Genomic DNA, 15,690 nt, shown 5'->3' on the forward strand with positions numbered 1-15,690 from the left:
CTTCTTTACCTTGCACAGAAAGTTGTGAGGCTATGGAAAATTATTTTCCATGGTCCATGGTTCAGGCAAGAATGTCACCATTCAAGATTGGATTGGATAGATGACTGAAAAAAATGATTCAAAGGTCAATAGGATTTGGACTATTTGAATCATAGAATCCTCACAGTGCAGAAAGGGGCCATGTGGCCCATCGAGTCTGCACCGACCACAATCCCACCCAGGCCTTATTCCCGTAATGCCTCAAATTTACCCTGTCAATTTAGCATGGCCAATCAAACTAACCCGCACATTTTTGGACTATGGAGGAAACCGGAGCACTCAAGTAAACCCAGGCAGACATGGCGAGAACATGCAAACTCTACACAGACAGTGACCCAAGACCGGAATTGAACCCGGGTCCCTGATGATGTGAAGCAGCAGTGCTAACATTGTGCCACCGTGCTGCCCACCATGCTTGCATAGAGAGTAAAATATTGAAACAGAATAGTTAGTCTCTCTATTGTAATTTCAATGTATTTTCAATTACCTCTATCTTTTAAAACATCCTCAAGATCCACCTCTTTGACCAAGTTTTCAGTCACTCTCCCAAACACTTGCTTCCTGAATGGTATTGTTTGCATTGCACCTGTTTGTGAAACATCCTCGGATATTTTGTTCTTGTAACCATCCTAAGGCAATGCAGTTTGCTGCTGTTGTTATAATCCATAGACCAGCAGGATCACAGCAGCAGCTCAAAATTCTCAGTCCAAAATGTTTGCAGAGTGTCAGCTGGGAAGTAATACACAACACTACTCTGACTGTAGAACTCCCTCTCAAATAGTGTCAACATTTATTTTTCTCACTTTTGTATGCAGAATAAATATCTAGAATTAATTATTGTTTCCCCAAGCAAAATACATGATTATAGGCCTCATTTTACATGAAAGACAGCAATGAGAATGAGCTCACTGATGCTACAAGCCCAGTTGCACTGTCTGGGCAGAAGATGGGCTATGCTGTTTCTTGTGAAAGGATCCTCTCCCTGCAATCTATATAAGCATATCCAAATAAAACATATGCCTCACAAATTTTACCTGTAGCACATTTGGTGGGATCATAACATTTAGTGAGGCAGCTTAAACAGCTCCAATGCTTTGATTTCTTCCTATAATGCAGGCATCATGGGCTGCCACATAATGAAAGTATTATGTCTACTTTCTGGATAGCACTCACTGATGGGTAATATAATGTTTCTGTGATCAATTATCAAGTTTAGTATTAATTGAATCCAAACGCTCTCTAGCCTCGGTGCTCATATAATGAGCCCTAATGCCATACAGATGTCATCTATGATGCTCTGAAATTGAGGGAAACGTGTCACCTAATGAAAGCTAAGCCTAACTGATGCCTTGTTTCCACAGGAAAACAAATTAATGTAGTGCCAATCACAAGTCTGATACTCGGTATATGGGTATAGACTGTCAAATCTGGCCATGTCCCAAGTGACTAAGGATGATCTGGTAGTTTTATGGTCTGGCCTTTCAATTCTCGAGAATGTATTTCCTATTTCAGATATTGCCTGTAAATCACCATTCTGTAGATAGTGCAACTCTGTGATAGTTTATTTTCAGAAGTGGATGCACCAAACACTTTTCTAGATATGTGCGCAAATCATGGAACCCAGGAAAATCATGCAGGCAGTAAACTATAATATGATTATAATGTGGGAAAATGCAAATTTGTCCACTTTGGCAGGAAGAAGGGAAAAACAGCATGTTTAATAGAGAGAGATTGCAGAACTCTGAAGTACAGAGGGATCTGGGTGTCCTGGTACATGAATCACAAAAACTTAGAAAGCAGGTACAGCAAACGATTAGGAAGACAAATGATAAGGTGTCATGTATTGCAAGAGGAATGGAATCTAAAAGTTTAAAGTTTCTTTATTATTAGTCACAAGTAAGGCTTACATCAACACTGCAATGAAGTTACTGTGAAATTCCCCGAGTCGCCACACTCCGGTGCCTGTTCAAGTCAATGCACTGAACCAGCACATCTTTGAAACTGTGGGAGGAAAACGGACCACCTGGAGGAAACCCACGCAGACATGGGAAGAATGTGCAGACTCCGCACAGACAGTGACCTAAGCCAGGGATCGAACCTAGGTCCCTGCCATTGTGAGGCAGCAATGCTAACCGCTGTGCCACCCCTCAAGTAGGGATGTTTTGACACAATTGTAGAGGGTATTGGTAAGACCTCATTGGCATACTGTGTACAGTCTTAGTATTTTTATTTGAGAAATTACATAATAACTACACTTGCCTAGCCCTCGCATCTTCCAACTGCTCACCTCTCACTTATGTGGCCGGACTCCAAAGCTCGACGACCACGTGTGCTCCTGGCTGGCTGGCTGATGCTGCTGGCTTTATCTGGCCTGCCCTGACCTCTGCTCTCACCCTTGTCAGTCTGGTTGTCCAGTTCCCCTCGTTCTCAGCCCTGGCCTCTCATCGAGTCTGTGTTTCAGTGCCCAGTGCTAAGTGGGTACGATCTTTTGAGAGGGGGGGCGGGGGGATGTGTCCCTAACATGATACACATCATGTGATACAGCAACTGCTATATTTAAATCAGCTCCTTACAGTGTAACTTAGAGCCCAACTGTACAGGTCTCCCAGGAATCAGGAAACATGGCAATGAAGGAAGGTGGGAGCTGCCAGCTCCACAAAATAATTGTTTTTTTCCAATACTCCCTACTGTTTATCAAGGAAGCCTTTAGCCTCACCACTGCTAATCATGGCCTCTTCCACTCCCTGCCTTTTTGGCTCTTCTGTCCCAAACGCCTCCCTGAAGTCCTGGTTGCTGCGCACTTTCCCAGGCAGCCTGCCTCTAGTTTTCTCTCCTATTGTCCAACCAAGGAAAAGGAACAAAAAAATGATAATGAGATCCTGCCATTGGGTTTGGCAGCACCTCCATGTCACTGGCCTCGTCAGATTTTTCTGCCATTTTCGGCTTCTGCCCAGGTTCCTGTGGAAATATCAAAGCAGTATTTCAATGGCCTATTGTACAGATTCCCAAAGGAGATGGCTGAAACAGTTTTAATTAATTCAATTGTGAATTACATCAATTTAATTTAAAAGACACCGTTTTGGGACACAGAATACATGGTAAGTTTAGTATGCATGGAAGGAATGGATGGGCAGAATTTTACTGGACCCCAGGAGGCAGGAAATGAGATTGGGGGGGCGTGCAGTAAATTGTCGCATTGGCTCCTTGAACATGTTCCGCTGTTGGCGAGTTTTACTGATGGCAGACATGTGATCGCTGAAGCTGCCGACCCCAAGATGGAGGGCAGCCAATTTGAATATTGAAAGGCCCTATTAAGGGCCATTTGATATGACAACAGAAGATCGACCCCATTCCCTCCACTTCCCCCCACCCCTCCCCCCATCCGCCACCACCCCCGTGCCATGTGGGGAGCTCATCATATATATCAAGGTGGTCTCTATGTGTCAGCTTGAAGGCAGGAGGATTTTTTTTTATAATTGAGGGAGCTGCGGGCAGGGAAGCACCCTGGTGTTCCAGCAATTTCCCTGGACAGGGTGCCCCCTCCTGCAATGGGCCACTGAAATATTTTAAATTTTTCTTCCCTTACCTGTTGAATTCAGCAGGTCTCCAGCCTGCCTCAGCAATGGTCACTGTTCCGGGTGGCACTGTTGAGGTTCCTGAGCTGCTGGCCCTCTGATTGGGCTGGCAGCTTTTAGGAGTGTATGGCCATCCTGAAGTAGACAGTAACCCCAGTGGCAGCTACTTAATTGCCTGTAAAATTGAGGGAGAAGTCGTGTCTGCCACCTGTATATGCCAGCAACCTGCTTTCCCAGCCAAGGTCAGACTGATGGTTCTCTTTAGATCGTATCTGGATTTCTTGTATAGATCAGGGTCACCTTACTTGAATGCCTCAGACCTGGCTTCAGCAAACAGTGGATATCCCTGATCATCCATGGTTTCCGGTTAGGAACCACACGGATTTGCTTCTTTGGCACATAGACTTCTACGCTAAAGGCAAAATACTGCGGATGCTGGAATCTGAAGCCAAAACAGAAAATACTGGAAAATCTCAGCAGGTCTGACAGCATCTGTGGTGAGAGAATGGAGTCAACGTTTCGAGTCTGGATGGCCCTTTGTCAGAGCTGACTTCTACGAACCTGCTGAGTTTTTCCCATCACTTTTTGTTTTTAATCTCAGATCTCCAGTGTTGCAGCATTTTACTTTTAAAGGCTGTCTGATCATTATCACCTTGCTGCTGATGAGAGCAGATTGGCTACCATGTTTCCGACAACAGTGGCCGCGCTTCAGAAGTACCAGGTTGGCTGTAAAGCACTTTTGAGACATCTGGTGGGTGGTGTGAATCTCTATCATAGAAGGCATATTGGACTCAAAACGTTAACTCGATTTCTCACCATAGATGCTGCCAGACCTGCTCAGGTTTCCCAGCACTTTTGCTTTTTTAAGTCCAGATAATCTGTTTTTTCTTTGTGACGTTAATTGAGGGCTAAATATCGAGGGTAATATGGTGGCGCAGTGGTTAGCATTGCTGCCTCACAGCACCGTGGGACCTGGGGTTCTCGAGTCCCAGCTTGGGGTCACTGTCTGTGCGGAGTCTGCACGTCCTCCCCGTGTCTGCGTGGGTTTCCTCCGGGTGCTCTGGTTTCCTCCCATAGTCCGAAAGACGTGCTGGTTAGGTGCATTGGCCATGGTAAATTCTCTCTCAGTGTACCCCGAACAGGTGCCGGAGTGTGTGGCGACTAGGGGGATTTTCACAGTGACTTCATTGCAGTGTTAATGTCAGCCTGCTTGTTACACTAATAACTTTACTTTAAATACGACCCAGAACCGAATCTCCAATTCTGGTGTGTGTGTGTGTATATACATATAAATGCGAATCTTTCCGACAGAAAGCGATCACACGTCCAGTCAGAGTGTCACCCCAAAAAGGCTGCAGAGACTCCGGGCTGATTTTCAGTTGGCCTCAGCGTGGGGGGGAGACTTGAACCATCCAGTCAGTCCTCCCACCTCCAGTCCGTGAGGGCGAGCGGCGCGAACCGATCAATCGACCGACTCGAGCCGAGCCGGAGCGATCGACAGGACCCGGCTCGATTGTTCCGCCTACTCCCTTCTCCCTCCGCGGTCGGGTTGGTTGCCTATAGCGACGGCCGAGGCCTAGCGCTTGCCCGAACGGCGCTGACACGAAGGCAGTTCCACCTCCCCTCCCCTGCCCGCCCCCTTTCCCGCTCCTGCCCTGTCTGATTCCGAGCGCAACCGCTGTAAGTCGCTATTGAGCGGCGGATCCTCGGGAGTTAAGTGTTGGAGAGCCTCTTCTCTCCATTCCCCCCCCCCCCTTCTCTGGTGTTTTTCCTCTCATTGAGTGAGAGTGTTGGTGTGAGAGGAGGTGGAGGAGGAGATGAGGGGGGGATATCATGGCGGTGCCGGAGTGACTCTCAGTCAAACCCACGCTTAAGTGTCTTTTATCTTTATTTTTCCTATTCCCCCCTCCCCTCTCTCTCTCTTTCCTCCCTTTCAGAAACCAGCACCCCCCCCCCCCTTCCCTTCCCTCCCCTCCACCACCTCCTACCGCAATTTCCTTCCTTTTCATCCCTTTTCTATTTTCCTAACCCCACCACCATCTCATTCCTTCAGCGGCGGCGGCTCTCTTATCTCCTTTCGGCTTTTTCTTTCCCCCCCCTCCCTTTCTTTCCATCTTCCCAACGTCGGATTTATGATTCCCGTCATTTCATCGACATGCAGCCTCCTCCGAGAAAGGTGAGCTTCCCCGAAAACAGACATCTTTATTCACTGACTGTGTTGTGTGTGTGTGAAGAAATGTCGTATTCGAGAAGGTGGGTGGCTGCTGAGGAGAGAGGGGGGGGGGATACAATGTCCCTAGTGTTCAGATTTAAAAAGCACCCACCGGATTGATGTTTTGAATTAAATAAAGTGCCCATATGCTTATCTTTCGGGTTACTGTGGGTGAGGCATTTTTAAAAAAAATATATATATAGATCCTTTTTTTCTTGTGAGCGTGATTTTAGGTGTTTGTGCCAGAATGCAAGAGTGTGGTTGAGGTCTCAAACCCCACTGATTGTAGAGATATTTACATGTGAAAGGAGGGGGGGGGGTGTTATTGTTTTTTCTTTCTCTCTGCAGGGTGACTGGATTATTTTTTTTGGTTGCAAACTTGCGTTTTTTTTTGCTATTGCGCTTCTTCACGGAAGCGTCCGAGTACAGAGCAGAATGTGCACAATTTTGGTCCTCTTAAAACGCTTGAAATCAGAGTGGACATTTCGAGGAAAGGCGCTTTATGGGAAGTGCACACTTGGCGTAAATTTATCATTTTTTTTTCAATCAATGACTTTTTTGGCGGAAATGTCACGATGGTGGAATTGATTTGAATAGGCTTTAAATGGCCATTGCTGCTTTGAAATTTCCACATGAAATGTTTCTCACTATTTACCTTAGTTTGTGGCATTTTATGCTAGGTCTCGAAACATTTGTGCTCTGCTTCTAGGGAAATCTAATTCGTAAATTAGCATAAAATTGTACTAAATGTCGACGTTTTGTGTGCTTATTTCACGCGTTCTTTAAATTAAGCTGGTGGGTTTGGGTGTACATAATTTTATTTGTATGGCTTTGCTACCTTTTGAACCAACAATGTGTTTCTTCTTTATCAAAGGTAAAAGTTACTCAAGAACTAAAAAACATCCATGCTGAGCAAATGACTAAACTTCAGGCGAAGCATCAGGGGGAATGTGATTTACTGGAAGATTTGAGGTAAGGTTTCCAACATTTATTTTCTAACTGGGACAGTACAAAAATATCCCAAATTGTGAGAGTATTAAATGATTTCCTCTTTGTTGGCCAAACTGTGACTGTCATAGATGTGCCAAACTAAAAATTCCTCAAGTATGTTATCCTCATTACACAATTAAACATGTTTGAAATCTGTTTGTGTTGCATATATTCACTTCTCCCTTATTGGAAAGAGTGCACTTGTGTTCAATTGCATTAAATGTGTGAGGATATTCACAGGTGTTGAGAGTTCCATATACTTTTCAGTAAGGTTCCTATTTATATTTTCATATTTATCTTGTGAGATGACTTTTGGCTATTTTATAGACAATCGCTTTACGTTTGAGACCAAGAAAAAAATAATCGAACTGCATTTAAAGTTTCCTTTTGCTAATCTATGATTGATACTAATATAGGCACTGTGTAAGCATGAGCAGGAAAACAAACATTGCAATTCTAGTTTTGCCCTGAATGTGGGTGGCAGAATCAAAATGATTTCACTTTCCTTGTTGTATAGTACTTATGGTATATTTGCTGTAAATAAAGAAAAGCTATTTATTTAAAACTTCAATGTATCTTGAAATAATAATTCTTTTGTTGGTATCTTTACTTTAAATTGTAATTCTGCATCTGACTGTAGAGACACCTCTTATTGGGTTATCTGACAGCTCTTATTTGTAAATAAAATGTCTGCTTTAGATCACAATGCAGTTTAGACTATATAGTAGATTACCAGAAAAACACCTGCACTTGCCATTGTCATTTTCAAATGTAAACATGCAGCAAATAACTTGAAAAGCTGTGTCAGTTTGGCACTGCTCTTCTATCATTGCTTTGCATTTGGGATTCTATTTATGGTCAATTGTGTGACCTGCAAATGACGCATTCAACATTGTAGAAATGAACAATTTTTCATTTCAAGAGAATTAAAAGGTAGCTGGAAGTGGGTTAGAAAGTTACGAAGCAGTAGACCATGTTTAAGTTATAGCAGAAACTTGAGACTGGAATTCTCACTGTTTGCAAATGCAAAGAGTATGATATTCCTTTCAGCATATTCAGTAACTTTTTAATAAAAATATAGTACCTCCTATCTCAGTTTGAGTAAGACCATCTTTATATTTTTGAAGTGGAATGAGATGCTTATCAAGGTATGTTTCATTGCAGCTTTCTGTACACTTTGACTTGGAGAAAAACTTTCTTGTGTGATGTTTAAGATCAGTTAGAGTAAGGCTGTGAAAAGCATCAGGTGGTTTTTTGTTGTCAAAAAATACTATTGAATACCATCGCATTTATGAGCAATCTGAAGATTTCTCCTTGCCGTAATAGTTTATGTTCTAATGCATTCATCATATGTTGGCAACAAATTTATTAAAACTAAGAAAAGAAAAATTGGAAGAACCAATGTTGATATATTTCAGATATAAATTTTAGTTTGATGCAAATGACATACAGATCGATCCCTTTTAATAAGAAAGAACTTACATTCATATAAGTTTATTTATTAGTGTCACAAGTAGACTTACATTAATACTGCAATGAAGTTACGGTGAAAATCTCCTAGTCGCCACACTCCAGCGTCTGTTCGGGTACAATGAAGGAGAATTTAGCATGGTCAATGCAGCTAACCAGCACGTCTTTTGGACTGTGGGAGGAAACCGGAGCACCCGGAGGAAACCCACGCTAACACGAGAGAACGTGCAGACTCCGCACTGACAGTGACCCAGGCTGGGAATTGAACCAGGGTCCCTGGCGCTGTAAGGCAGCAGTGCTAACCACTGTGCCATCGTGTTGCCCTTATCATGGCTTTTATGTTCTCAGGATTAATTACTTTTGAATTTTAGTCACAGTTGTAATGTGGTAGAAATATAATTAGATGGTGGACTTAGTACTTATTTTGGTTTGGGTTATTTTCTGTTAATTTAGCAACAATGTGAAATTGTATTTTTCAAAACGAAACACGTATCTATGTCTGGTGTCATTGGGACTACATGGTTTTTTTAGATAAAGTATTGTTTTCAAAATAGTTGCCTCATAAACATCATAAAATAGTAGTAGGAATCTGTGTCCATGGTAAAACCTTTTTTTGAAATATGATGAGAGAGAATATTTAATCAATTTGAGCCTCACTGTAAAGTATTATTGGTTCATTCTCCAAGAGTATTTCTGATATTCACAATGGCATCCCATTTCTTTTCCCATGCTGACATAGAATCTGGCACACCTCATTTTTTGATCTTATAGAACATAGAACATAGAAAGCCACAGCACAAACAGGCCCTTCGGCCCACAAGTTGCGCCGATCACATCCCCACCTCTAGGCCTATCTATAGCCCTCAATCCCATTAAATCCCATGTACTCATCCAGAAGTCTCTTAAAAGACCCCAACGAGTTTGCCTCCACCACCACCGACGTCAGCCGATTCCACTCACCCACCACCCTCTGAGTGAAAAACTTACCCCTGACATCTCCTCTGTACCTACCCCCCAGCACCTTAAACCTGTGTCCTCTCGTAGCAACCATTTCAGCCCTTGGAAATAGCCTCTGGGAGTCTACCCTATCCAGACCTCTCAACATCTTGTAAACCTCTATCAGGTCACCTCTCGTCCTTCGTCTCTCCAGGGAGAAGAGACCAAGCTCCCTCAACCTATCCTCATAAGGCATGCCCCCCAATCCAGGCAACATCCTTGTAAATCTCCTCTGCACCCTTTCAATGGCTTCAACATCTTTCCTGTAATGAGGTGACCAGAACTGCGCGCAGTACTCCAAGTGGGGTCTAACCAGGGTCCTATAAAGCTGCAGCATTATCTCCCGACTCCTAAACTCAATCCCTCGATTAATGAAGGCCAGTACGCCGTACGCCTTCTTGACCGCATCCTCCACTTGCGAGGCCGATTTAAGAGTCCTATGGACCCGGACCCCAAGGTCCTTCTGATCCTCTACACTGCTAAGAATGGTACCCTTCATATTATACTGCTGCTTCATCCCATTGGATCTGCCAAAATGGATCACCACACACTTATCCGGGTTGAAGTCCATCTGCCACTTCTCCGCCCAGTCTTGCATTCTATCTATGTCTCGCTGCAACTTCTGACATCCCTCCAAACTATCCACAACACCACCTACCTTGGTGTCGTCAGCAAACTTACCAACCCATCCCTCCACTTCCTCATCCAGGTCATTTATGAAAATGACAAACAGCAAGGGTCCCAGAACAGATCCCTGGGGCACTCCACTGGTCACTGACCTCCATGCAGAGAAAGACCCCTCCACAGCCATTCTCTGCCTTCTGCAGGCAAGCCAGTTCTGGATCCACAAGGCAACAGCCCCTTGGATCCCATGCCCTCTCACTTTCTCAAGAAGTCTTGCATGGGGGACCTTATCGAACGCCTTGCTGAAGTCCATATAGACCACATCCACCGCTCTTCCTTCGTCAATGTGTTTGGTCACATTTTCAAAGAACTCAACCAGGCTCGTAAGGCACGACCTGCCCTTGACAAAGCCGTGCTGACTACTTTTGATCATACTAAACTTCTCTAGATGATCATAAATCCTGTCTCTCAGGATCCTCTCCATCAACTTACCAACCACTGAGGTTAGACTCACCGGTCGGTAATTTCCCGGGCTGTCCCTGTTCCCTTTCTTGAATATAGGGACCACATCTGCAATCCTCCAATCCTCCGGAACCTCTCCCGTCTCCATCGACGATGCAAAGATCATCGCCAAAGGCTCCGCAATCTCCTCCCTCGCCTCCCACAGTAACCTGGGGTACAATATACCTGTCTTTGCGATAGTGTTAAAGTTACAACATAATGACTTTTGTACTTTAGTACACACTCGCCATTATGTGATAATTTCAGCACCTCCTCTTTCCACTTTACAGGGGATAAACTTTTTGATTGGAGCTGGAAGGGTCGGATAAGAGTAGAATTAAATTCCATCTGTATTTATTGTTACCTGGAAAACATTCTTGTAGCTATATCTATTGAGTGTGGTATTTGTGGAACCACTTTATCTGCTACATGTTATTGGATTACTGTAAAGTAAAAAAAGTAAAGTTTATTTATTAGTCACAAGGCTTACAGTAACACTAATGAAGTTACTGTGACATTCCCTTAGTCGACACAGCCCAGTGCCTGTTCGGGGCTGTACTGCTTTAGGGACCCTTAAGAACAGCCTGAGAAACAGTTAAATATGTTCACTGTTTGCATTGTTACAATCCCCACAGGAACCAAATTTACCCAATGATTCTAATGAGAAAATCCGTGTACAAGATATCATTTTTATAACTTTTACTTTAATCAAACCAAATCAACATAATTTAAACATGAATTAACAGGCAAATTGCATACAATATCAACTGTAAAGTACACAAATACATATAACAAAGTTCGGCATCATGGATTCACTGTAGTGATTTCAGCCATAAAGTCCCAACTCTGACCTTCTCGGGTAGAATTCCGTAGAGTAGAATCCTTTTTCTTCAAGGATTTATCCACCATTCTCATCCAACAATAGCTCCTAACCAACTGTAGTCCAACGGGCATTGTCTTTACCAAAATGATTTACTTACCCTAGAACCTCTTCAGCGTTGCTCATGATAGTCTTGATGGCATGGATCCATCAGGATCGCCTTTAGCTGAACCCTCTGTGCAGGTTCGGATCAATCGGTTCCTTTAAAAATGATTGTAACATTGGCAGTAACCTTGCATTTCCTTCTTTCTGCTCTGAGGTCCAACTCATGTGTTCACCTTTATTCAACCATGCCAAAGCCTTCACGCGCAAAATCTTATCATGTGGAGCCTATTTTCGTGTTGCCTCAGGTCACAGGCATCCATTTTGGCTCTTGCCTCTGGATCACGAGATCATATGTTCCTGTGCCCCCTCAGAAGCCAGGCAAAAGCAATAAAGTACTGGAAACATCCCCCTCAAAACCCAGTTGTCGCACAATTGCCCCTGGGACAATTCCAGACACGGGTCTCCCCTGAACCCGAAATGCCACTGGAGGTCCACAGCTTGGGTGCAAAGCTTTCAAAGCTTTTCATGCCCTTGCAGCCTCCATAGGACTGGCTGGTGGAAAATCTGCACACTTACACCGGGCACTATATACACCTAGGGGGATTTGTATCAACATTTGCTGATTTGCAAAATTAGAGGTAGGTTTAATTCTTTGGAAGACAGAAAAGAACTGCAAACAATGTTCTTGGGCTTAAAAGTGTTACTTAGAATTCAGTGCCAGTATATGGAAAGTGATGCATTTTAATAAAATGATTAATGGGAGTAATTACTGTCTGAATGGAAGTAGCTTCAGTATCATAGAAGAGCAGAAGGACATAAATGTTCACGGAACATTAAAGGCAGAACTTCAGATTGTTAGGCTGCTGAAACCAAGAATACTGTTACATTTTTAAAAACCTTCCGGTAAATAATATAAATGCTAAGAGATAGTGATGAGTTTAAAAAGAACTTTAACAACTCGGTCAGAGTACTGTGTGCAGTATTGCATTTCACAATACTGAAAGATATTAGAAAGGATGCAATACAGATTCACCATTTCAAAATTGTTCAAATTATCAGGTAATATAATTGTTAAAATAATGAAAGAAGGGAGATAGAAGCAGACCATAGATAAAAGCAAAATACTGCAGATGCTGGAATCTGAAACAAAGGGTCATCCAGACTCGATACATTGGCTGTATTCTCTCTCCACAGATGCTGTCAGACCTGCTGAGATTTTCCAACGTTTTCTATTTTTGTTGTCGAAGCAGACCATTTTCAGTAACTGAGGGGTCAAGAACAAGGGCTAAAGATACAAAATTAAATGTAAAGAGATTTAGAGCAGAAGGCTGTGGAGATCTCTTCATAGTTGTGAGGCTATGGAATTCACTTCAGAATTAATGGTTGAGGCATAAAATAGATTAGCACTCAACATTGGATTGAATAGGTGAGTGAAAGGATAAGGAAGTTGGTTGGAGAAATGCAATTAGAAATATTTGCGCATGCAGAGGGTAGACACTGCATGGACTGGTTGGGCTGAATGGCCAGTTTGTGTTGTAATTTCTATGAGAGACATTTTCTGTATTAATAAAATCCACCATTTATTTGGTATTATCTAAATATTCTGGATTTTTCAAATCAGGAAAAAGATTTTCAGAACCTGGGCTTTTTTTCTTATCCAATGGAAAATGTGTGTCTATTGTGTTCCCCATTATCTGTGCCCGATTTAGACAATTCAGTTTATGAGAAATCATGAACATGAACCCAGTAAGTGTTTTCCTTCCTTCCTCTTCAAAAGTGCCCATTAAGCACAGCTAAGCTCAGGAATTCATCATGCTTTGTGGAATTTTGTATGAAAGTTGATTGTAGAGTGTTACTGCACCAATGAAGAAAGTTAATTTTTGAAAGCAACTTCACATAAAAGCAGCAGTACAAGATACTTGAATTTTTTAAAATTAAAGAGGCGTCCTTTATATATAGTCTGACGATTCACTCAATCAGTCATGTCCTAGGCAAGGAGGTATATTTTGGATTTGTGTTCTTACAAAAGATCACCAACCTGAACCAGTAACTGTTTCTCTCTCCCTATGGATGCTGCTTGACCTCCTGCATATTCCTCACATTTTCTGATTACTTTTCAGATTTTCAGCATCCGCATAACTTGTATATTTTGTCTTGTGATGCTTATGACATTGATTTGCATGGAATTTGTTCTATGTGTGTGTGTGTATATATAACATTAAAAATGAGGACGTGACAGCTTGGCTTTCTCTTGTTCAAGAACATTATTACCCACTACTTGCCTGGCCTAAATGTTTCCTGCCACTTGTCAGCACATGCCTGGATCTTATCCAAATTCTGTTCTGGCTGGCATGGAATACTTCATTATCAGAGAAGTTGATTATGAAACTGAGCATCACTGAGTTGTCAGTGCACAGCTATGCTTTTGATCTAGTGATTGAGGCAAGATGTTTGCAGGATGCTGCCATCTCAGTGAGGCTGACTATCCTGCTGTATTTAAGAATGAGGAAATGTTGAGAATGTGCTGCTTTAAGTAAGTGCTCGGAATTGAAAGCCTGTTTCTCTGGGCTCTGAGATTGAAACCATCAAAGTTAATATGATTAATTCTAAAGCAAAATTTGGAGCTCGAGAGCAGACGGTTCTGATGCAAAACCAGAAAATGCTGGAAAATCTCAACAGATCTGACAGCATCTGTGGAGAGAGAATTAGAACCAACTATTCGTGTCTGGATGGCCCTTCGTCCGAGCCAAAGACAATAGAAAATAGGATGGAGATTTATATTGTTTGGATGGGGCGGAGGGAATTGACAAAAAGAGAATGTAAATGATGGTGATCATAGCTAAGAAGGGTGCTGATAGCAGATATTAAGTGATCAGGATGTGTACACAGCAGAACAAAGTGTTTAGGTCCTTGGATGGTGAGCAGGAAGGAGGTAATGGGCAGGTGTTGCATCTTCTGCGATTGCATGGCAAGGTGCTGTGGGCAGGAGGTGAGGTGTTGGGTGTGATGGAGTGGCCCAGGATATCCTGGAGGGAACGGTCCCTTAGGATTGCTGATGGGGAGTGAAGGGAAGATATGTTTGGTGGTGACATCATCCTGGAGTTGGCACAAATGGCAAAGGATGATCCTTTGAATGCGGAGGCTTGTAGAGTGAAGCATGAGGACAAGGGAGAGTTCAATATCATGGCAAGCCAAACATTTGTTTAGGTGGGGGCATAAGGGTATGAAGCTGAGTACAGCACGTTTAGCCTCAGAGAGGGGAAGGTCAGAGGGCATTGTGAATACACAGCAAGGGCTGGGGTTAGGAGGGATGGGGTTCAAGGGACAGGAAGGCGAGGGATGTCCAGAATGGGCATTGGTATCAGTGAGTTGTTGGCGCTTGTGTTCCTTGACACCTGAAAGGAAAATTAAAAAATTCTTAAGGCGTCGCAATGAAACTGGGGATAAGGACAGTTTTGAGATAGGGTGGGTCGGTGCTGCTGAAGAGAGATACCGAGTGTGTGCATATGGCGACGTATGCACTGAGTGTGGATCTTAGGATGCAGCAAAAATAGCAGTCCAAGGAGGAACATTGTATGCCCTGGAGATAACTGTAATCCTGGGTGGATTCGAAATGTAAAGGGTGGAACTTCAGTTGGAATCCATGTGGGGTAAGTTAGAGATGGAGACAGTCGCTGAGGAAGGAAACATAGCTGTGAAAGCAAGTTTTGGTAACTTGTCGAACACCAGGCGGGAAATGGAAAGCAAAGAGGGTGGGCAGGGTGAAAGAGACAAACGGAAATCCTGTCAGAGAGAAAAACAGTACTACTTCAGGGAAGGCATTCCTGAAGAGAAGTGGCAGTGAGTTAAACACTTGAGATAAATGCAAATTACTGTGGATGCTGGAATCTGAAATGAAAACAGAAAATGCTGGAAAATCTCAGCAGGTCTGACAGCATCTGTGGAGGAAGGGTGGAACTAACATTTCGAATCTGGATGACCCTGTTTCAGAGCTCCAGAGCTGGTGGTCAGGCCTCGATGGGCTGTCTGGAAGAACCAAATGAAGTTTGGTTGCTTCACCAATAGGGACAAGGAAAATAAATAGATGGGATCCTCAAAGCCAACCACCCCTGTTTATTTTGCATGCTGCCCTGGAACCCAGCACAGTATTATATTACAATTTAATCAGGAACCTGAAGACTCCGAAATGGTCTGTGGTTTGGCATGGCAAATGCCAAAATATACCAAGGCTAGGAGAATGGTGGAAGAATGGTGCCTTAAATTGAGCTGTTTTATAATTATAGTGCACTTTGACAGTTATAGGTTTGTTATCAGTGATCATCTGTATTTTATTATTGGGGTGATTATTGAGTGAATGT

General features: G+C 43.0%; 1 protein-coding gene across 1 annotated transcript in view; it reads left to right on the top strand.

Moving 5' to 3' along the window:
• The first annotated feature begins 5,617 nt into the window (after window positions 1–5,617).
• fchsd2 (FCH and double SH3 domains 2) overlaps window positions 5,618–15,690 on the top strand; it is a 178,859-nt gene continuing 168,786 nt past the window's right edge. The window contains exons 1-2 of the mRNA XM_078221460.1: window positions 5,618–5,790; window positions 6,701–6,798. Of these exons, the coding sequence (XP_078077586.1) occupies window positions 5,770–5,790; window positions 6,701–6,798 (119 nt within the window). The 5' untranslated portion in view covers window positions 5,618–5,769. The remainder of the gene's footprint in view (window positions 5,791–6,700; window positions 6,799–15,690) is intronic.

Source organism: Mustelus asterias, chromosome 10 (genome assembly GCF_964213995.1).
Source record: "Mustelus asterias chromosome 10, sMusAst1.hap1.1, whole genome shotgun sequence".
NCBI lineage: Eukaryota > Metazoa > Chordata > Chondrichthyes > Carcharhiniformes > Triakidae > Mustelus > Mustelus asterias.